This window comes from Macrobrachium nipponense, chromosome 10 (genome assembly GCF_015104395.2).
Source record: "Macrobrachium nipponense isolate FS-2020 chromosome 10, ASM1510439v2, whole genome shotgun sequence".
NCBI classification, from domain to species: domain Eukaryota; kingdom Metazoa; phylum Arthropoda; class Malacostraca; order Decapoda; family Palaemonidae; genus Macrobrachium; species Macrobrachium nipponense.
In genome coordinates this window covers 96,748,419-96,773,418 of record NC_087204.1, presented here as the reverse complement: position 1 = coordinate 96,773,418, position 25,000 = coordinate 96,748,419, and the positions used below count along the sequence as shown (strand labels likewise).

Here is a 25,000-nt window from a genome sequence, read left to right as displayed (position 1 = left end):
TTTTGCTCCCACCGATGTGACTTTTGCGACATTCAGAAATTCATCACCAATTTGAAGAAATGTGAATGAAAAATTCATCGGGTCAACAGTTCGAGCTTCCTAATAAAGCCCAATTCTTTTAAAATTCTTTCAATCGGTAATTTCATTCTAACTGCTGATAAGTTTTATAATTCTGGCAATATCTCATGACTTCATTTCATTGATCGTAGTTATCGCCATAAAATTGTGATTTAATGCAGGGAAGAAATATCCCATTACCTGTATAAAAAAATGATTTAAGGACGAATAACATAACGAAACCCCAAAACAACCTATAATTTGGGTTTAGTCGAACTTGTTGGAATAACTGTAGAAAAACTGAAGACTTCTTAAGAGTCTACGGCGACAAAACACCGTTTTTCATTACTCTAGATTACGTAAACAAAATTCGCTCAAACAAAATCTCTCTCTCTCTCTCTCTCTCTCTCTCTCTCTCTCTCTCTATCTATATATATATATATATATATATATATATATATATATATATATATATATATATGCATGTATATACTATATACATATATATATTCTTCAAAAAATACATAACAATTACATATGCAAATTTACAGAACTGATTAGGTGCAAGCATTACACTTGCAACATTTTTAAAGAAGACATGAATATATATATATATATATATATATTATATATATATATATATATATATAACATACATATATATATATATTATATATATATATATATTATATATATATAGAGGATAGAGAGAGAGAGAGAGAGAGAGAGAAGAGAGAGAGAGAGAGAGAGAGAGAGAGAGAGAGAGATTAATACAAGCGTAAAAAAAAGACCAAAATAACATATCAATCTCAGAGGAACGTCATATCACACAAATGCCATGAGCAAAACGACGGTAAATCCAATACGAGGAGAGATTTATCTCCAGATCGATTCCTCCCCTCCGGGTGAGAGGGATTATTTAGTAAAGGTCCGATAAAATGTGGACTTGATATTTTCTTTTATTTATTACTGGACGCGATCCTAACTCCAACTCCTATTTCGGAACTGAATACTAGATATCGGATGAAGTTAGTTATGACTCGGTATTAACTTATAATTGTTTTTTTTTTATATGGTTTTAACGTTGCACGGAACTAGTGGTTATTTAGCAACGGGACCAACGGCTTTACGTGACTTCCGAACCACGCCTAGAGTGACTTCTATCACCAGAAATAAACATCTCTGACGCCTCTGTGGAATGCTCGAGAATCGAACTCGCGACCACCGAGGCTGCTGGCCAAGACCATACCAACCACGCCACTGAGGCGCTCTATAACTTATAATTAACTGCGAGTACTGGGTGATTTATGACTGAAGATTATTCAGAAACAACTAGCTAGATAGATCTACCAGTTAAGAAGCCTTGAAGGAAGCAAATGGCGACGCACAAGCATTCACTTCTGGTTATGATACTTGAATAGTTTGGGGTGGGTTAGAGAGCAACTGAAAAGTTCTAGTAGTTTAGTGGCACTGAAGGGGCAAGGGTAATAACTGGTTTTAATTTGTATCTTGGTACATTTGGAATCTAGCCATCTTTGATTTTGGCATTTTGTAGAAAAAAAAAAAACTGCGTTCGTGCATACGCTGGACAGTGCTTAGAATAAATTCAATGGGCTTCCGTCCAATAGTACACAAGGTCAAGTAGGTTACGTACTAAGGTCCCTAGCTGGTTAATTTGGCCTTAGCTGGGCGTGGTGACTGTACTAATAATGGCCTATCTTTCGGTTCAATCAACGTCACCTATACCGACCCCATATTACAGACATCTCTTTTGGAAAACGTTCTCGGTATCCGTTAAGATTGCTCAAGACATTTTGCTACGGTTCTGTCAATATGGGTGGGGACAGGTAAGGTCGACGGAAATGGGGGACTGCCAGGTCTTTCACTCTGAGAGAGAGAGAGAGAGAGAGAGAGAGAGAGAGAGAGATGACGACTGCAATAAAATTATATCAATGAAATCTCGATGCAAACCAGAAATAGAAGATAAAGAATAATGTATGAGAGAGAGAGAGAGTAGAGAGAGAGAGAGAGGTTGAAGAGAGAGAGAGAAGAGAGAGAGAGAGAGAGAGAGAGAGGACGACTGCAATAAAAATATCAATGAAATCTGGATAAAAAAAAAAGGAGCATAATGTATGAGAGAAGAGAGAGAGGAGGAAGGAGAGAGAGAGAGAGAGAGAGAAAGAGAGAAGTGGGGAGGATCAATGGAGGATTGGGAGAGGGAGGGGGTGGGGGTGGGGGGGGGGTGTCGGCCGCCCCGCCCATTCTCTCACCTGAGCCCACCTGTCCCAGATTCCCACGGTACCGGCGATCAGTTTTTGGCCTTTGTTTAAACTTTTCATTACCAGGTGACCATCCACGGAAGAGCTGCTCCTCGGAATGGAGGGAAACCCTCCGTCTACCTACCTTCCCTGCCCCTCCCCCTCCCCCGCCCCCCCCCACTTCTTCTTCCCTTCCCACATATTCCCACCCAAATTTGCTATCGATACTCTCATGTCTCCACATCCCCATTCATCTCTCTCCCTATCTTTCATAGCAAATCCTACCTTATGAATTCATCTCTCTCTCTCTCTCTCTCTCTCTCTCTCTCTCTCTCTCTCTCTCTCTATATATATATATATATATATATATATATATATATTATATATATATATATATATGAATACTTATCACATCACCATGATTCATAATAAATCATTCGAGCTACAAATGTCCTTTAATATTGTAATTCGCTCTACCTCGGAATTGATATATTTTCATATATGTACCGAAGGGGAATTTTTGGTTGATAATAATTTCGTTCCCCCCATGGGATCGAACCACCGTCCAGTGGACCAGGAAACGAAATCAGAAACGGACAGTGATGCTATCGAGTTGGCCAGCGTCACTGCCCGTTTCTGATTTCGTTTCCCGTCCACTGGACGGTGGTTCGATCCCATGTGGGAACGAAATTATTATCAACTAAAAATTCCCCTTCGGTACATATATGAAAATATATCAATTCCGAGGCAGAGCGAATTAGATATTAAAGGACATTTGTAGCTCGAATGATTTATGTGATACATATATATATATATATATATATAAATATATATATATATATATATATATATATATATAATTATACATATTTGTGTATGCATATGATATAGATACATATATGTTTATACATATATATAAATATATATATGTATATACATACATACATACATACATACATCATACATACATACATACATATATATATATATATATATATATATATATATATATAATATAGAGAGAGAGAGAGAGAGAGAGAGAGAGACGAGAGAGAGAGAGAGAGAGAGGTGTGTGTGTGAGTGTGGTTTTCGCGGCATTCCGAAAAAATTAACCACAATAAAATAACGTCTTATCAGCGCAGCGACGGAGTTGCGTCAATCGAAAACGAAAATATAAAAATAATAAATGAATAACTATATACGTAACATCCGCGTACTAACGAGACCTGCAGTATTGCGTCACGTCGGTGATATTCTGTCCCGGTTCGCGAACCGGATGCGCCCTATGGATCATTCAAATTAACATACCCGGCATACTCTTCGAGTCTTTCAAATGATTGAGGAGTTGGTCCCCGGTCGTTCTTGCGCTTTACATTTTAGTAGGTCTTATGCCAGCATGGGCTACTGGCTATACTGCCCCCGGAGACGATTCACTAGTACGTCAATACAAGTTTGATTGTAACGATTAAAAAAAAAAATAAAAAATCTCAACTCTTGGCTGAAAAAATAATTGAGAAACAGTAATGCTGACCCGTAGGTATGTTGTCACAACAACAACAATAATATTAATAATAATAATAATAATAATAATAATAATAATAATAATAATAATAATAATAATAATAATAATAATAATGTTTATTATTATTATCATATTATTATCATATTTATTATTGCTAGTCACTAAAAAGGTGAAAAAATCCACAATGATTCAGAGTAAATCTACATTAAATATATAGACAAACACTTTTATATATATTCTCAATATACATTTTCACTGACATCATTATTATTTCTTAGCCTATAATAATAATAATAATAATAATAAATAATAATAATAATAACTAATAATAATAATAATAATAATAATAATAATAATAATAATAATATAAAATACCCAAAGCACCTTAGTCTTAAAATAAACAAATCCAGGCCTTTATATATATAAATATATATATATATATATATATATATATATATATATATATATATATATATATATATCATATATATATTTAAAGATAAAACTGTACAGAGAAGTTTCGGGAATCTGTTCGGTTCCCCTTTTCAACTGAACAGATTCCGGAAAGCTATTTTTACAGTGTTATCTTTAAAAATATGTACTACACTTACATAACTGTGGATTTATTTATCCAATAATAATAATAATAATAACAAATAAATAAGTAGTAGTAGTGGCAGTAGTAGTATTAGTACTAAACCCCATTCTTACATTCCCTTCACCAAGGACTAAAAACTACATACGAAGACACTTAAGGTAGTTTCCGCATCATGGGTCATATGTACCCAGTTTAGGAACTTGGGGCCCTAAATACTTCAGTTCCACAGATGCGATACAGAGCAGGTGTTCGACTTAATAAAAAAATAAATTGGAGGAAAAGATAAAAAACAAAAATAAAAGAAAATAAAATCAAATAAAACAAGCGTTCTGTGTTACCAAAATACTTCGTTATCATACACCTCTTATAATAATAATGAGAATTCTTATCATTTCCTGTTATCGATCGCGTGTAACGCATCTCTTCGAATGAAAAGCGGAGAAAGTTCTGATCCTATTAGAAAAAAAGTGGGCTAACACACATATATATATATATATATATATATATATATATATATATATATATATATATTAATATATATATATATATATATATATATATATAAATCAAATTAAAACTCCTTCCGAATTAAACACTGAAACGCGTTTATTAACAGCGCCAGCTTCAAAAGCTTCATTTAATAACGAGAGAAAAATGGCAGCACGAACACAGTGAATGCCCAGTGAGTGAATAAATAGAAGAAAAGACGATTAATAGTAATCATCATGAGTCTTCTATCAGCCAAGGCGCTTGAAACACAACATATGGGAGAACTGAAAAACAAAAAGGAAACGCGTATTGGTTGACGCCTGTCACAATGTTATTATTATTATTATTATTATTATTATTTATTATTATTATTATTATTATTATTATTATATGACGCTTAAGTATTATTCTTGATGACAAATAAACGCGTTCACATAAGCAAAGAGTCTCTCTCTCTCTCTCTCTCTCTCTCTCTCTCTCTCTCTCTCTCTCTCTCTCTCTCACACACACACTAATTGTCTGTATGTCAGACAGAGAGATTATGATAAACTAATTGGCAACAAGGAGCTCTGACAGGGCTAAAGGTACAGGGGAGGGAAAAAGAAGGGGGGGCGGTGTTGGGATTAGTGTAGTGAAGGAGGAGGAGGAGGAGGAGTGACACGGCTATGGGAAGGTTTCTACCGAGTGCATCCATAGCTTCTTTAATTACCACATAATCGATAATCGTTAAAAAGCAACAATTAGGTTCGCGCTCCGTTCAACATGACAGCCCAACCCTGACAGCGGACACGTTCTCTCTCTCTCTCTCTCTCTCTCTCTCTCTCTCTGATTCTATTATTGCACGGAATAAAAAATGTACCCGACAATTTTCCAAACATGCGTACCACCTGCTCATTCAATCAATTTTTCAAATAATATTTCTAGGTACCGCGAAGGATTCACATCAACCGTACATTTGAGGCCTAGGCCCAGTCCCTTACGACGCTCCTGATTGGCTGCTGATAAACCAATCACAGGGCTGGAAATTCTCAATCTCTCGAGAGTTCACATAGGCAGGATGTATGTTCCACCTCTCCTGAAAGACGTATCCCTCAGAAGAGGTGGAACATAGATCCTACCCATGTGAACTCTCGAGAGAGACTGAGAGTTTCCAGCCCTGGGACTGGCTTATCAACAGCCAATCAGGAGCGTCGTAAGGGACTGGCCTAGACATCAGATGCACGGGTGATGTGAATCTACTATGGTGGCAGGTATGATGACAGCTCCGCGCGCGCTCTCCTACTGAATGGTATTTACAACGAATTAAATACCTTGTGGAGATAGTAATGGCTGCATCCTGTCGGGGAAGATCTGGGAAAGTTTGTCTAATTGATATCTACAGAACAGTTCCAAAATGGAAGTGTTTGGTGGGTAAATTCTAAGACAGCAAGACCCCGAGTCTTCGCCGTTCTGAAACGAAGTCTTTCAGGATGAGTTCGAGGAAGAGAGGATGGCAAGAGGATGACAAATATAATGGCTCTTTAAGAGAAAGAAAGAAAGAAAAAAAGGGTATGTTTAAATGGACAACTCCACCTAAGTAAGGATAAACCTGGTGAAAATACGGTCAACTGGAAGGGAATAAGCTGCCAGGAAAAAAAGTGTAAAACCTTACTTAACCTGGAAAACTACGCCGGAGATAATATAAATAAAATAAAAGTACCATTATCATTTTGAAATTAGCCAAAGAAGACCAGGTATATGGAAAATAAAATCACAAAATTCGTCCTAACATCATCAACAATGTTTGGTATGAATCAACCCGACCTTATGTCAGGTCAGCGCTGTCCTTTGCATAACTGGGGTTCCGAAGCTTTTGTAAGTTTCCTTTGGTTTCCTCTGCCATCGGCCTCTTAAATAAAATTAAAATATACGTGATTCCGAAAAACAAGAAAAGGGTTCGACTTCTGAATAACATTAATAATTAACATAAAAGTACATGACATAACTAACATATAATCGCAACCTATTATCTATTGGGCAAGATTCGAATATTGCAAGAGCGTTTACGAAACACTCATTGCACGACAGATGTTATTATAACCAACTTAATGGCCCATGACACCTCATTCTGGGTCCAATTCACTCGGTAGTTTTTGCTAGAAGACGAAACAGGTGAAAAGAGAAACGGAGAAAAAAAAAGCAAAATCTTGTTGGTTCCTGGTCACTCAACCATTTCGCTTTACATAAAAGAGTAAGTCGGATAAAAAAAAAAAAAAAAAAAAAAGACGGGAAAAAAAATGTCACTAATGGATGGCGAGAGTCCTTTGTTACTAACCATAAGTTTCCTTTCTATCGTTTTCTTCTAACATGGCTCTGGCACAAGAGGATAAAATTGCTGATGTGAACGCCCACTAGGAACACCTGGAGACCTTGGACATCGTTGTTCCATGGCTGCCCTATGATCATCACAACCAATTTCATTCACGTTTTCCCTTTTCACTTCAGAGTAGGGTTGGTGATTAAAAAAAAAAAAAAAAAAAAAAAAGAAAAAAAAAAAAAAAAAAAAAGTTAGTGATTTGATTTTTCATTTATTTGATTTTTTATTTATTTGTTTTTTTTTATTTGTTAGATATTTTTTCAATCCTTTTTTTCCTCAAAATGTATTTTATGACAGAATTACTACTGATTTATCTTTTAGGTTTTCAGTTCTGGACTGAAGTATGTAGTACTTGCAATATTTTTTTTTCATAAAAATGAATAGATGCAGCACAATTATGTTAAAGTTTTTATTAACCTCCAAACCATATTTTTCAATTTGTTTGCTTTCAAATTAAAAAAATTAAGAAATAAAAAATCATGTTTTTTTAATGAAAAAAAATCAACGATTTAAGCACTTGATTAAATCAGTTTGATTTATTCATTGCCAACCCTGCTTCAGACATTACTTCTATTCTGAGAAGCCATAAATCTCAGATACGAAAGGACCTATTGAAAACAAAGGTTGGGGATGTGGGGGCCTGAATACACTATGACATACATCGTCAATATATTCACCAGCATTAATAAATTACAATATGGTTACAATGGCCTAAGTAAAAAACTGAAATTGATTTCAGGGAACAAATTACATATCTCAGGAAAATCCACTACACTTTTAGCGCTATCGCTGATAAAAAAAAAAAAAAAATTCCGAGCACTATACGTATCAAGTTCCTTTACTTCAAAAATTCTGCACAAATGTGAAATGAAACTAGTGCAGGAACAGACATACTACAGTAGCACAGAAGACGACAGATACCCGTTACCAATAAACGTGTACAGTTAAAATTAATACGAGAGCGAGTACGTAACTATACAGAAAATTTGCAAATGCGCGAAAAAAAAACCCACGAATGAACTATAAGAAAGTCCTATTACCGTAGCTGTCAAAAATTAATCGACTTCACTGGAATCACTCTTCGTTCTCCTTTCTCACTCAAGCACAAATTCTTGCAAAAGATGTAAGGCCGAAAAATGTGGATTTTTCCCAGATAGTGACCCCCAAAAGGGTTTTAAAAGTCCAGTATGCAGCCACCTATGCGATGTGTTTAGTACAAGCGCGTTTTGCATGACTGCAAAAACAAACAAAAGACTGTGAATATCATGAAAGATGTTGACACCCAAGAAATATTAGCCCTAGATACCGACCCCCGAAAACGCTTGGGGTCACCATCTAAGAAAGGTCGAAAAATGTCCTTATTGAACGCACAGCTAATAAAAGATGTGCTCAAAGATGGAAGAAGAAGAGTCACCCTGTTAGCGTTCAGGAAATTGCAATGCTCCTTCTCAAATATTTCGATTCATTTACCGGGTAAATTAATTTATTCTAGCACTCTTTGACAGCCAGCGCACAAAGCATACTACATAAAATGATCCTAGCTCAGTTAATGGAACAGGCAGGCTACTGTGAATATTCTTTATATTAGCATTACAAAATCTGGCTTCGTTTTATTGGGATAGAATTAAGTCACAAATGGAGGGAGGAATAAGGTTTCTAGAAAGTTCGGTTAAAGGAAGACGAAAAGAAGACATAAAATTAATTTGTTTAAACAGAATTGTTATTTCGATGGAAACTTTAAAAAAGGCACATCCATTTGTATATTATATATTATAACATACGTCCGAAATGTAGAATTAAAAATCCACAGAAAAATAGAAAAGCTAGAAACACTAAATATATATATATATATATATATATATATATATATATATATATATATATATATATATATATATATATATATATATATATTTTATTCGAGCTACTAATGTCCTATAATATCTGATTCGCTCTACCTCGGAATTGATATATTTTCATATATGTAAACCGAAGGGGGATTTTTTAGTTGATAATCAACTAAAAAATCCCCCTTCGGTTTACATATATGAAAATATATCAATTCCGAGGTAGAGCGAATCAGATATTATAGGACATTAGTAGCTATAATTTATATGAATCACGATGATGTGATAATTATTCATATATATATATATATATATATATATATATATATATATATATATATATATATATGTAAACTATTCACAAAGAATTAAAGAGTTCAAACGCAGCGCGAGCATTAAAAAAAGAAAACGAAGCAAAAGCCGTTAAAAACATATATATAAAAACAGGGCTAAATAAAATTGGAGAAAGAACACACGGAAAGAGAATCTAAACAATCCCTCAGAGTTTGAGGAACAAATATTGACAGAAGTCTTCTCCGGAGAAGTTTCCAATCGGTTAAGTGTGACTACTTACATATTGGGCGTTACGGTACCATCTCGCCGATTCAATACTCACCTGGAAAACAATGACATACCGTTAATTAAACCTAGTAGTTATTCTTATGAGGAGAGCGAAGAGAGAGGGGATAGAGAGAGAGAGAGAGAGAGGAGAGAGAGAGAGAGAGAGAGAGAGAGAATGCAACAGCATTCTTCACTTCACAAGCAATATTCTTTGAGGGAATCCTTGAAGAAACATCTATGAGAAAGGATAGCAAGCAACATTTGAAAATAAAAATATGAATACCTGAAACGCAGAACATTTCTACTGCGATGTGGACAAACTAAAACTTGTAAAAACTGAAGTCTATACATAAGAAACCCTAATTGTCTATGTAAGAACACAATAAACAGTATATATATATATATATATATTATATATATATATATATATATATATACATATATATATATGTGTATACATATATATATATATATGTATATATAATATATATATATATATATATATATATATATATAATATATATATATATATATATATATATATATATATACAGGGTGTCCATAAAATCACAGTACCATTACAAGCAATAAATACTTGTAATAGTACTGGGACTTTATGGACACCCTGTATATATATATATATATATATATAATATATATATATATATATATATATATATATATATATTTCAGAAAAATCCTGAGACAGGTTATATATATAAAGTCCCAGTACCATTACAAGCAATAAATACTTGTAATAGTACTGGAATGGTTCGAACGACTAATAAAATCGGAGGATTCTCAGGTACTGAGGCGTACTTCTGAAGGTTTACAACATCCATACGTACACAAATAAACACACTATTATCGCACATAATAGAGGGGGATAGGGTCAAGTGGTTATTAGACATAAAATGAAACACGCATTTTATCTCTTAACGTTCAAGCTGGGTAATATCCCTACCCATCTGAACATAACATGAATATAACTCTTCAACTGCAATCTTCTGCTACCAGGAAATGTATACAGAGCATATGAATAATAAACAGGAACGCCCTAACAGGAGAGTCAAGGTAAAATTGACGCAGACGTACATACATACATACATACATACATACATACATACATACATATACATTTATATGTGAATGTGTGTGTATGTGTGTGTAAAACCACTGAAGTTTTCTGAGGCAAAGGGCTTACTATTATGGAACAGTTTAAAAGGAGACCACTAACTGAGAAATAACAAAGAATCATGGAAGAGGGTATACATTTTTTTTAAAGGGGTATTATTAATTTATCAATTTTCAACTGAACTGTTTAAGTGATATAACAACGGAACTCGTTCATTACTGCTGCATTCAAACAATCAATCAATACGCACACAGATATGCATATGAATATATATCATTATTATTATTAGAGAGAGAGAGAGAGAGAGAGAGAGAGAGAGAGAGAGAGAGAGAGAGAGAGAGAGAGAGAGAGAGAGAGAGACGTACATAAAGACTACTGTAGTCTATCCTGTACCCATTTCAGTTTTCCTTTAGTCTCGTTTTCTACGCACTGACAGGTAGGCGGGGTAACTCGTTGTTTTGCTGTTTTTAACTCTCGAATACGCGATCACGAAGCGTGAAGTCATAAAAATATGATCATTAATAACCTGCTACTAAAAGAGAGTGATGAAAGCTGCTCCACGTTCAATAAAAAAATTCCATCAGTTGCACCTAAATGGCTTCATTAGGGACGCGAAGTGACAGACACGAAAAAAATGAATATTAAAGACTTACACATTTCAAGGAAAATGGTCATGATGAAATTTGTGGATGTGGTACAGTGTAAAAAAAGTTAAATGATAAATTACTTTTTTTATATCAATAAATGTTATATAATCTTAGTTATGGAGGTGGATGGGCTACAGGAAAGTCAAAATTTAGAAGTTAAAGATTTTGAACGAAATTTAATAAATATACCGATAAAAATTGCAAAGGAGTTAAAGAAGAATTATGAATAATGACAAGACTTGAGAAATTCTCTATATCTGAACTCGCAACATAATTTTAAGAGTGAACAGGCCACCTTAGTCAAGCAGTAAACGTCGACTTTACACATTTACGTAACCTGTCATGTTATAGCAAAGTGATATACATTTCAAAATGGAAGACATAAAAGAATACTTCAATAAAAAACCTTTCGTAAGCTAGTCAAGTCTCGCCCAATCTAAAGCAATTGATATATATATATATATATATAATATATATATATATATAATATATATATATATATATATATATATATATATATATATATATATATATATATATATATATATATATATATATATATATATACATATAGATATATATATATATATATATAATATATATATATATATACACACACACACACACACACACACAAAGATAAGACAATTATCTGCCATTCGCAACCCGGTCGCCCCTAAATAAGAAAAAAAATAAATAAAAAAAATAAAAAATAAATAAATAAATCAGTCGAATAGAGAACTTCTCCCGATCACCGCTGAAAAGAGGCAATTTTACACCACCGCTGAGGGGAGAGAAAGCGAGGGAAAGTGGCAGCAGCCGTGGCAGTCGAAGAAAAGTAGGAGCGACGGTGGATATGACAAGTCAATCCAATCATCTGGAAGCTTTTCCATTAAGCGAACGAACAAAACATGAGCGCGATTGTGCCTCGGGTTGTCCGTCTGTCGCTCCACAACGAATGTTTGACAAATATAAGAGCTTCTCAGGTGGTCGACGAGAAATATTATAAACGCGTCCATTAAGCTGATGATGACAGCGACGCTTAATCAGATTAATGTCCCCAGCGCGTTGTATTGGGATTATTATTATTATTATTATTATTATTATTATTATTATTATTATTATTATTAGGTTACAAGCAAAACATATGTATACGGAAATTATGTATGAAAATTTGTCAAGTTACTAAGTATACGGCATAACCAGCCTCGTTTTCACAGGCAGAACCAGCTCCGTTTCTGGGAATCCCTTCTCACCCCCACCATCATCTTCGGAGGGGGAGGGCGGGGCGGGGGGGAAGTAGGATGAACCCCATTATAAACCATCTTATGGTTCCACCACTATAACCCTGCCAAGTTTCATGACCATCGGACCAACCGTTTGGCCGTGATTGAATGACAGACGGACGGACAGACATTGCAAGGTGTAAATAGTTAGTTTCATATTCTAATTTCTAATTGCATTTACATATAGACTGATATACAGTTTACGCAGAAATATACGATAAAACGGTAAGATAAAATATAAAGTATTTTAATATTACTATTTTTTTTACTATATATTGCTAATCGTCTCACAAAAAAGTATTGTAAAAAAGTCTTGTGCGTGTAAATACTCGTTCCATTTCAAAATGTATTCACATACAGTAACTGATTTACAGAGAAATTTACAAGATAAAAGAGTAAGATAAAATAAACAGTATTAACTATTGCCGTGTACGTGTAAATATTTGTTTTAAAATGTTTACGTATATAAAGATATATATATATATATATATATATATATATATATATATATATATATATATATATATATATATATATTAACTATTGTCGTGTACGTGTAAATATTTGTTTTAAAATGTTTACGATATAAAGATATATATATATATATATATATATATATATATATATATATATATGTGTGTGTGTGTGTGTGTGTGTGTGTGATTACAAAGAAACATACACGAGAAGATAATAAAAACATACTGTGCTTCTACAGCAGAGTCTATTCAGAACTGAAAGATGCAAATTTGTGTCTATTCAGAATTGAAAGATGCAAATTTGTATAAGTATTTTCGAAGATACAAGTAACGATTTGAAACATGCGCTACATCATAAACGAAGACAAATGATCGAAGTGTAATATCAAGTGATGGTGTATAACCATACAGGCATGAAACTCATGAAATATCAAATAAAAAATATACATGTAAAGACGCGATTCAAATATACACCTGCCATTTGAATATTAGCTCAAAAGACTTGAAGTATTATACGATTATTAAATTTCTTTCCTAGGCAGTTCAACTGCTGCTATGGGATCGATTTAAAATCCTGTGATAAACTATTGCGTAACCGGATAAATCTATTCTGACATTCACGTAGCCTAGGGTCGTTTTCATCCTCATTCGGTGAAGAGCTCTACTTGACACCAGAAAATCATAGGCATGAAAAGCGACTAGCTTGTAAGACATGTATGTATGTATGAATGTGTGTATGTATATATATTTAAACATATGTATATATATGTAGTATATATATATATATATATATATATATATATATACATACATACATATCAACCGAAGGGGAAGCCTCAGACGGGAAACACAGAGGTAAAGGTTTAAATGGAGACGTCTGTTTCATATTGGCGTTTATTCAAGGCAACGTTTCAGGGACCAGCCCCATTTTCAAGCTGAAAATAAAATTAAAATAGTTACCCTTTGTCGCCATACATACATACATACATACATGAGTATACGAAATCCCATGCCTAGACTGTGGCCAATCTTACATAGGTTTTACAGGAAAATCACTTCCCCAGAGATTAATACAACAAAAAACGGCCAGTATGGACAACAGAGCTCAGCCAATTTTAACCTTGAAAATTACCTTAACCACAGAATAAACTGGAATTTGTCACATATAATTTATAACAGCAAATGCCAATACAAGATCCAGATGATAGAGTCGGCCTTGATTAAATAAAGAAAGGCAATGAACATCTCAAGGGACGCATAGGATTCAGATGTCATAGATAAAGTCTTCCTTCAACCAACGTTTTAGAAGATTAAAAGAGAAATTATCAACCGGAGTGACCTATAGTTAAGCGGCTACCTGTGGATGGATCTCTTGGTATAAATGCCTTCTTTTCTGTAACTTTTCACTTTCATTACCTACCTGAAGAGAGAGACAGCAGTCTTTTGAAATATATGACTTACTTTCTATATTTTGGCGTATTTATGGGCTCCTTTTATTACATGGAATTCTATTGTAACAGAACATTTTTACCAGTCATATATATATATATATATATATAATATATATATATATATATATATATATATTATATATAAAGCGAGTGTATACATTATAAGAATAAATGACATCTTCAAAAGCCGGATAAACTCGAATACTTACTTGTATTATTAAGGACTCTGTGCACATCCCTTAGGACGCTTTTAAACTCGAAGAAGTGGTCACTGGACTTCACCTTGATGGTCTTAATGACCGGAGAAAAGGTGGTCACAGGTGAGGTCACGACAGACCTGCTGCCCACGCTCAGATTCATCACAGACATGGTTCACACCTTGGTCACAATTAGTTCGCAAAAGTTCACCGAAGTTCCTCCTTATTTAAGCTACTTTGTGAGATATCTAAGCGAAAGCCCTCTTGATCTTTCTTGTATATGAGGGCAGAAAAGGGAGAAAATCCACTCAAGTCAGTCGTGCATATAACAGAAGGCCTATTCTTTGGTGGGCTGCAGGCCTACGACTACTGAGCTTCGCCTTCAAGTTACTTCAGTTCACAATAAAGGTCTTTTCAGGATAAACTAAAGCTTCTTTAGGTCTATTTCCTCATGCATATTACAGAAGGGGGCCTATTATTTGGTAGTCAACAGGAAAGACACAGTAAACTTCACCTCAAGATGACCTTCAGTTCACACCAAATGTCTTTTCAAGATAAACGTTTGTTTAGGTCTATTTCCTCTTTGGAAAAAGGGTGTACAGGATTTCACTTAGCTCTTAAAACTCTGATCTATAATTATGCAATGTCCATTAAGGCTTATTTTGCTTTCATTAACTGTAAAGTCTCGGCTGGCCTATTTGTTGTCTACTAGGACTTTAAACACTTGCCTATGAAACAATATATCGTAGAATTGGGTTCTTTTATCAACATGACAGTGCATTTTCTCTCTTTCGTTAAATCTGAAAAATTTTGCGATTTCACATAAACTAACAAGAATTCGACAGGATACGGAACCGTCATAAACAAATAAACAAGTCACTAAATAAATAAATAAAAATAAAATAAATAAATTCATTAATTAAACATATATGCACACTTCTGTTTATCCTTTCACTGAATTAACCGCGCTTCACACGAATGTCACTGCCTATACCCCATCTGAATATTACTGAATAAAGAGTCACGCATAAATTACAGATATTCAAACGTACTTCTGCCCTTAAGTATATCTAAGTCTAACCAGACCACTAAGCTGATTAACAACTCTCCTACGGCTGGCCCGAAGAAGTAGATATTTTTATATGGCTACGAACCAATTGGTTACTTAGCAACGGAACCTACAGCTTATTGTGGTATCAGAACCACATTATGTAGAGATATTAATTTCTAGTATGAGAAATGGTTTCCACTGGTTCCACGTTGGCAAAGTGAGGCGCGAACTCTCGCTACCAAATCAGTAGGCGAGCTCGCAACCCACTCGTCCAGTGGGGAACTGCTTCTGCCCTTAACTTAGCTAATGCTGACGTGAGGAACTATTTCAAAAATGGGATGGAATTCACGCCAAATTCCTTTGTAAGTTCTTCTAGCAGAAGGGAAGGAAGGCGAGACCTTCACAAGGACATTTTAGTAAAAGCGCTGTATAACGCTAAATAAGACTTAGCACCAGAATAAGGGAAGGAATGATGTCAAGAACGCGACGAAAAGAAAGCAAAAACACAAGGGCGACTTAAAAAGCGTGAACGGACACTTGAACCACGTGAACAGGAGTGTAGTTTGAACATCGCAACCAGGGAAAAGGAGCTATCGATGTGAGGTAATTGATGAAGAACGCTCCAACGTTAAAATTACTGAGAATAGAAACTAAGTCTGCTTTGGGATAATGGGACGATAATTATGAGGCTACAGATGAAAGCGCATGCAAAAGTAGTACTAGAGTACAGGCAATGAAAAAAATTATGAGTAAATTGATAAGAGTGAGCAATGAAAACATATTAAAAAAAACTGTAAATTACTAATGTTATGCTATTCATCAGTAAAGTTATGCTACTGCCGCATCCGTTATGAGTCCTGATTCTATTGACAATGGTCCAGATTCACCTGAAAAATGGTCCAAATTCAACTGAAAATGGTCCAAATTCAATTAAAAATGGAACATATTCAACAAAAAATGTTCCAGATTCAACTGAAAAATGGTCCACATTCAACTGAAAAATGGTAAAGATTCAACTGAAAAATGGTCCACATTCAATTGAAAAATGGTCCAAATTCTACTGAAAAATGGTCCAGATTCAACTGAAAATGGTCCAAATTTAACTCACAATGGTCCAGATTCAACTGATCATTTTTCCATATACAATTGACAATGGTCAAAATTCAACTGACAATGGTCCAGATTCAACTGAAAATGGTCCAGATTCAACTGGAAATTATTCAGATTCAACAAAAGATGGTCCAGATTCAACTAAAAATGGTCCAGATTCAACTGAAAAAGGTCCAGGTCCAGATTCAACTGAAAGATGGACCAGATTCAACTGAAAAATGGTCCAAATTCAACTGAAAAATGGGCCAGATTCAACTGAAAATTCGTCCAAATTCAACTGAAAATAGTCCGGATTCAAATGAAAAATGGCGAAAATTCAACTGAAAAATGGTCCAGATTCAACTGAAAAATGGCCCAAATTCAATTGAAAAATGGTACAGATTCAACTGAAACTTCGTCCAAATTCAACTGAAAATAGTCCAGATTCAACGGAAATTGGTCCAAATTCAATTAAAAATAGTCCAAATTCAACTGAAAATGGTTCATAGAATTGAGTTTTGGAAAATCAGAAGGTATAAATAGGCTAGAATCAAAATGAAGACCCAAAACGGAGAAAATTGTGCAGAACTGTATAGGCTATACAATTTTGGTGTTTAAACATTTTGATTTACGGTAAAATGTTTTTTTTCCAGTGAAGAGATTTACAGAGCACCGCTTTCCACAAACAACTCAATTCATATTGTAAAAAAATCCACTTGTGAAATATAGCGATGAATTTATTTACTATTCCTGCATTTCCAACCTTGATCGAAATTTTTGCATTCAGTGAAGGACTAGATACAAATTTGTAGTGTACACGTGTGAAGACGTACTTCAAAACAGAAAAGAACACAACTCCCTTCCCACCCGCTCCAAAGAAAAGGAGAGGGGGGGCGGGTGGGTGATGATGAATAATAGTATTCTAGAAAAAAGGTTTGGCTCACATAATTGCACCACGAGACACCTAACCCAGAAAATAAGTTGGATAATCAAACTCAGTCACTGAAACAAAATATGTTCGTGTTATGGCGCAAGGCTGAGTAACATCACGAGAGAATTTTTACGGGAAGAAGTACCATTTTGAATGAAGGAAGGAAACGAGAGGAATGTGGTAAAAATATGGGGCATTAGTGAAAGCCCAAGCACACTTACAAAAATGACAGGTGAACGGAAATGAATGTCGCGGGGTAAAAAGAAGTGTGACATTTCAGTGGAAGATATGGTAGAGCAATAATTCTGAATATAGGAAAAGGCTAAGATGGACCATCTGCAATACAAACTGCGCACTGTATATGGTGGACAAAGCGAATATTGTCCATGTAATAAATATAGGTATATAATGATGCTGAAGAGATGTAAAAAGAAATATCAAAAAGATGCATTTCGAGAAAGCTTACTTTCAACTTATCTACATCTACTGACGAATGTGTCCTCTGATTTGTTTTTACAATAAACATTTCAGGAGATTTAAAACAAAGTTTGAAATATGAATCCTTCATTGTTTACGGACCCAAAAACCAACTAACAATTATAAATATTTACATAAAAATTGAAAATGAATATAGTACACATTTAAGTACGGTGTATCGTGAATGTACTACTTGGGCATTGAAATATATGTGTAGTTGATTATGCATCAACAACAACCATCAAAGCACTAATAATAATAATAATAATAATAATAATAATAATAATAATAATAATAATAACTCAAGGAGGCAGGATGCAACCTGGAACCCCACACTATAAATAGCACCCAGTCGAATAGGAGGACTGTGATAGAAAATAAATAATAATAAAATAATCAAATCAAATAAAAATAATAATAATGATAATAACAGAAGATGCACATACTACTCCACATAAACGGAAGACATTCTGTAAGCACAAACGCCCAACCCCCTTTTCTTCCCCTTTAATAACAAATACTTTGGAAATGCCATTTGCGCTGTGCATCCGACCCACAGGTTTTCCCCAAATCCCTCATTTCCAGGGTCTAGGGAGGCCCTAGAAATAGCATAACAAGATTTCCTTCCGTATTTCTGGAGGACAGAATCGAATTTGTGCCATAAGGAGGAAATTCCCTTAAGTCACTTTGACCTCAGGAAAAAAAAAATCGTATTTTCGTATAGCACATTGCATTGCGTCAATCTCGAATGACTCACGATACCATAAACATGGCGCGCTAGTCGTAAATAAGGACTGAGTAGTATAGTGTATATTACAGTAATTCTGTTTTTACAATGTGGCTTTTCTTTATCACGCCGTTACCGGTCATTATGGAATGCCAAAAGACTTCAATTATTGTTCCTTGGAAACCGAAGAAACAGATTTTCTCCAGTGAACCTGAGGTCACCTTTCCTGGCATCACATGTACCCAAGTCCTGTCACGCTGGGTGTGTCGTATTCAGCCTGAATCACTCTCACACCGAACCTCTTAGGAGCAATTCCAGTGGTATCCGACAACCCCAGATCACTTCACTGAATCTAATGCACATTTCCAACCCCTCAGAAAACCCAGTTCCAATGGATACCGAATCACTCGAATGAGGCTAAAACCCCGTGTGACGTCACGGCGTCAATTTCACCAAGAAAACAACACAGTCCACAGCAGCGGTACAGGAGTCTAGTAAGCATTACTCATCGGAGGTCGGCCCACAAATCACGGTGTCTAATGAGAGCCCAAGGTTCGTTTAGCATCAGATGACGATCTGTAGATGCAAAGTTAGCATTAGCTGAGCTCGAAATGGTTTTCGAACCTAATCGCTTCGACTGGCGGAATTTACTTATGGTTGAAAGAAGGTGCCAGCGAAGTACGTCATACTGTCACAGGCGTCAAAAGGCCACTAGACAAACGAACGCACGAACACGTGGCACTGAGTTCTTTCAGGGATACTCAAACGCCTATACTTACGTACACATAATATACACGTGAACGCACATATGAACACACACATGCTACTTTAAATATTGTGTATGCATAATCAAGAACTTCATATATACATATGATAATTAACACACACACACACACACACACACACACACATATATATATATATATATATATATATATATATACATATATATAAAACAAAACTCTAATCTACCAATAGGCAAAAATCCTTAGATATTTAGCCTTATGATTAAACATGTCACTCAAAACTATAGTTTATTTCACCTATGTATAAAACATAACATAAAACAATAGATACACGTAGTTAAAAATGTTCAGAACTCAGATCCCCGAAGAGGGAGAGCTTTCAACCAATCAGAAGAGGCGTTACATTATCTACCCTCCACCAATGAGAGAGCAGAACCGTGCACTGGTGACAAGGCTGGCGAACCGAAGTTGAATTTCGAGAATGGAGCAAATCACGAGGAATCCTAAAGTTTTTATCATCACCCAAGGGAACATATAAGAAGGGAAAAAATGAAGGAGAGCAAATAACAGTCGAATTTGAATAAACAATAAGCAAACATTATCTTATTTTCCGAGTGTTGAGAAATAAAACGTCTCCATCGAAAACAAAATTATCAGCCTAGAGCGGAAATGGCTGCGTACGAAACACAGAGAGAGAGAGAGAGAGAGAGAGAGAGAGAGAGAGAGAGAGAGCTGTGTTATGCTCAGACCAAAGAAAACACGAGAAAATTAAAAGTTACGCTTCTAGGGTAAACGTGTACGAGAAAAGTAAAAAAAATCAAAATGGAAAAAGCTGCAATAAAAATGTCCGGAACCGGGTTTTTACTGTTCAGAAGATTCGAAGTACCATAATATCAAGATAAGGCGAATACCATTGTATAGATAAAGGAATACTATAATTTTGCATTATGTATCCTCCTCTTGTTTCTCTCCATGTCGGTTCTCATATGCAGATTGTTATCAATTATAATTATGCGCATTGACTAGGAATACAGGTTCCTTTTCAAACAATAAGAACCACATTCATAATTATCTTGGGTTTCTGAAATATTTCCAAAAAACACAAACATATTAAAGAACATCTAAATACACTACTGTTCATTCAACTATGAAAAAATATATCAAGCTAAAACGACAGATAGAATCAACCATGTCTTCAAAACCCAGTAATACTGCACGAAAACATCAGTAAAATTATTTTTTAAAAATGTCATACGAGGAATAACTATCTGAGGACATCATGTAAAAAAGACAAGAGCAAGAAGCCTTTTCATAATGATATCTGTTTGCCTAGGCAAGCGTATACCTATGTAACTATTTGCAGTCTTTCTCGACAAGTGCCTGTATTATAGATTATATGGGGCCAAAAGGACGAAGAATATCAAAAGAACGGAATCTCAGTAAAAGCGTTTCATAACATTTCATTACATTTCGTTGTTTCCTTCAAAATGTTTTAGGTGTACAACATCCACAAAGACCACTGTCTGTCATCCAGAAAGGCTTCATAGGTGTATACCACAAAGACCACTGTACGTAATCCAAAAGGCTTTACAGGTGTATACCCATAAGACCACTGTATGTCATCCCAAAGGCTTTATACGTGTATATCACCAAATACCTCAGTGTATTACCAAAAAATGGCTTTATGTGTTCGTCACCAAAAGCTACCAAAGGCCATTTATTTAGTCAAAAAAAGTTTTAGGTGCACATCACTACAGATCAACCATGTACGTATGTATACATTCATACACACATAACACATATCTATATGTATATACTCAAATATTTGGCACGCAAAACGATAAAAACTTTCCCAGTAAATCAGCAAATATAGACCGTGGGCCCACCATAGGCCCCCTCCCCCTCCTCTAAGGATTTCTGCAGCTCGGGCGTACTATAGCAACGATGACTTCCATAAGCATGTATAATTCGTGAATGATTTTTTCAGTATGACACATGCGCTAAGTCACAGATTGCGGTGGGGGGGGTGGGGGGGGGGGGTGTGGGGGGGGGGGGGGGTGTTGTTGACTGAACTTCCTTCCCCTAACCATACACAAGTAGTCGTCGCGTTCGGCGGCGGCGATGGCGTGCACTTTCTGGACAATGTTGAACACAGAGAAAAACCCAAGAGTTTCCGGAGTGATAAATATCAATTAATTTTTTTGTCTATTTATTTTTTCTTTTAAGACAATGATTGAACTTTCTTTCATGAAACCAAATGACAGGTTTCTAATAATAATAATAATAATAATAATAATAATAATAATAATAATAAATAATAATAATAATAATAATCCACAAAAAAGGCCATCTACAAAAATCTTGAGCCATAACCACATGAATAATCTATAAATATATATATATATATACATATATAGAATATATATATATATATATATATATATATATATATCTAAATTAAATATATATATATATATATATATATATATATATATATATATATAAAATTTGCAACTATGGCTGCTTTCATGTATTATGAAATTGTGGGATATAAAAATAATTGTAACTATGATAGGTCAGGAGTCACTGTGGGATATCAAGAACTATATTTGTACGAGGGCTCCGCCAGTCTTGGGAAGGGAAACCCTTCTTCAAGAAGTGTAAACAGGAAAAATTACTCAAAGGAGTATGTATGTAAGAGGGGCAATGTTACAAACATGATAAAATTCTCTTGCTACAAAAAAAATAATAAAAAATCTTTTTTTAATAATTTGGTTCTTTAAAAACACTAGTTTCATAAACACTAAAAAAGCTAGATTTCATAAACAAACAAAAAACTAGTTTTCCTAAACTAAAACACCTAGAATTCATAAACAAAAAAAAAACTAAATTTCTTAAACTAAAAGCCTAGATTTCATCAACAAACAAAACAAAAACTAGTTTTTCCTAAACTAAAAGCACCTAGAATTCATTAACAAAAAAAAAACTAAATTTCTTAAACTAAAAGCCTAGATTTCATAAACAAACTAAAAAAAATAATTTCATAAAAAAACTAAAAAAAATCCATTTCATTAACAAACTAAAAAACCCAATTCCATTAACAAATGAAAAAAATATCATAAACAAACTTAAAAAAATAACTTCATAAACAAAATAACCTATATTTTTTTAACTGTGAAAAACCCAGACTTCACAAACTAAAAAAACTTACATTTCATAAACAAACTAAAAAACTAAGAAATAAAAAAACTAATTTCATTAACAAATTTAAAGAACCAAATTTCATAAACTCACTAAAAGAACTAGATTTCATAAACTAAAAAAACTATGTTTCATAAACAAACTAAAGTAACCTATATTTTTAAACTATAAAAAACAAAATTTCATTAACTAAAAAATCTGATTTCATTAACAAATTAAAAACGAAATTCATAAAAACTAAAAAAAAAACTAGATTTGATAAACTTAAAAAAAAAAGTTTCATAAAATAATACATTTCACAAACATAAAACCTAATTCCATAAACATACTAAATATAGAGACTAGATCTCATAAACAAACGTGTAAACATTTTACATAAGAGCATAAAGTGGAGGATGTTATAACAACTTTTACTTAGAATATATATATTATATATATAATATATATATATACCCTATACTATATATATATATATATATATATATATATATATACCTATACACACATATATATATATATATATATATATATATATATATGTAAAAGTATATATATATATCTATGTACATATATATATATATATAGATATAATAGTAGATATATATATATATAATATTCTTGTAGGTAAGGTTATCAGCAGTAGTAATGGTAGCAAACCAGTAGAGATGATGATGATGATAATGATTATGATGACGACAGATCCAAGATTTCAACGTAAGCTTCAGATACCAGTACAATGACGAAATACATGATAACAAGAATAATAGCAGTTTACATCAGGAATTTGACAATGGATAAGAAAAATAGGAATTAAAAAATTAGTAAACAATAAATTCAAAAGTAACGGAAAATGGAAATTAAAGAAAAGGGAATGAAAGAGAATGTTAATAAATCTAAAAATAAATAAATAAATAAAATATTCCTAGGAAAGCAAACTGCATATGATATAAAAAGATTGGTTCTCCCATGGGGAAGGACCTGGAGAGAGAGAGAGAGAGAGAGAGAGAGAGAGAGAGAGGATAGTATGCCAAGGAGTTATAGTAATTAGTTTGTTTATTTACCACGAATCTATAATTCCAATTGTAATGTCAAGGAACTTGAAACAACAACAACAACGCAATTAAGTTTTAAAAAATTACTTGCCTTACTGTAGCAAATTTACCTTAATAAAAATCTAAACCGTAAGCCTACAGCCTTTGGAAACTAGGCCTACCTGTGAGGCTTTCATGATCATACTTCCCCTGAGTTTCTTAATAAAAACTGAAACCTTAGCGAGACTATCACTACCAATAGTGCTATTCATTACCGATGTTTTATTTTAAATTTCCTTCAATCTCTGCAGGATTACCTACATCAGCACACATACCAGGTAGCTACTGGTCTGTTATAACAAAGACAAGCAACAGTATTATATTTTGCATTTATACGGGTTTCCCCTGTACCACAAGCTAAATCACGTTTTCTTTAATGTGACTGGACTCCGTTTTCTTTACGTACCAAGGTCAATATTGTCGACGTTACCGGTATGACTAATGTTAATTTCACATACTGCCAGTGACACAGGCACACACACATGACATGACCACGAATATATGAACACTGTGAGTGCATATATAATATATTACGTAATCCAACGCCTGTATGACTTTCAAAGTATCCCATCTAATACAAGAAATAACAGGAATTAAATGGGACGCATTACGAAAACTGAAATAATTGCTGAGACCTTAACAGAGGTCTTTATTGCAAGATTCCATGAACTTATTAATAAAAGTAAACAAAAAATAAGCTGCTTATTTATTAAATCACCTGTAGCCAAGCAGAGAAAATCGTGAGCTCAGCCCACATCCATTTCGACGACAAGTAGTAATAAGATAGTTTTCTCTCTCTCTCTCTCT

General features: G+C 34.1%; 1 protein-coding gene across 6 annotated transcripts in view; it reads right to left on the bottom strand.

Annotated features, from left to right (window-relative positions):
* Positions 1-25,000, bottom strand: part of LOC135223790 (protein c-ets-1-A-like) — a 420,475-nt gene that overhangs the window by 236,027 nt on the left and 159,448 nt on the right. For 2 of the 6 annotated variants that reach the window (XM_064262579.1, XM_064262581.1), the window contains exons 1-2: positions 19,807-19,880; positions 14,893-15,680 (exon numbers count right to left, since the gene is read on the bottom strand). The exons of the other annotated variants lie outside the window; for them this stretch is intronic. In XM_064262579.1, the coding sequence (XP_064118649.1) occupies positions 14,893-15,052 (160 nt within the window). In that variant the 5' untranslated portion in view covers positions 15,053-15,680; positions 19,807-19,880. Of the gene's footprint in view, positions 1-14,892; positions 15,681-19,806; positions 19,881-25,000 lie in introns of those variants that run through there. 6 annotated transcript variants of the gene reach the window in all.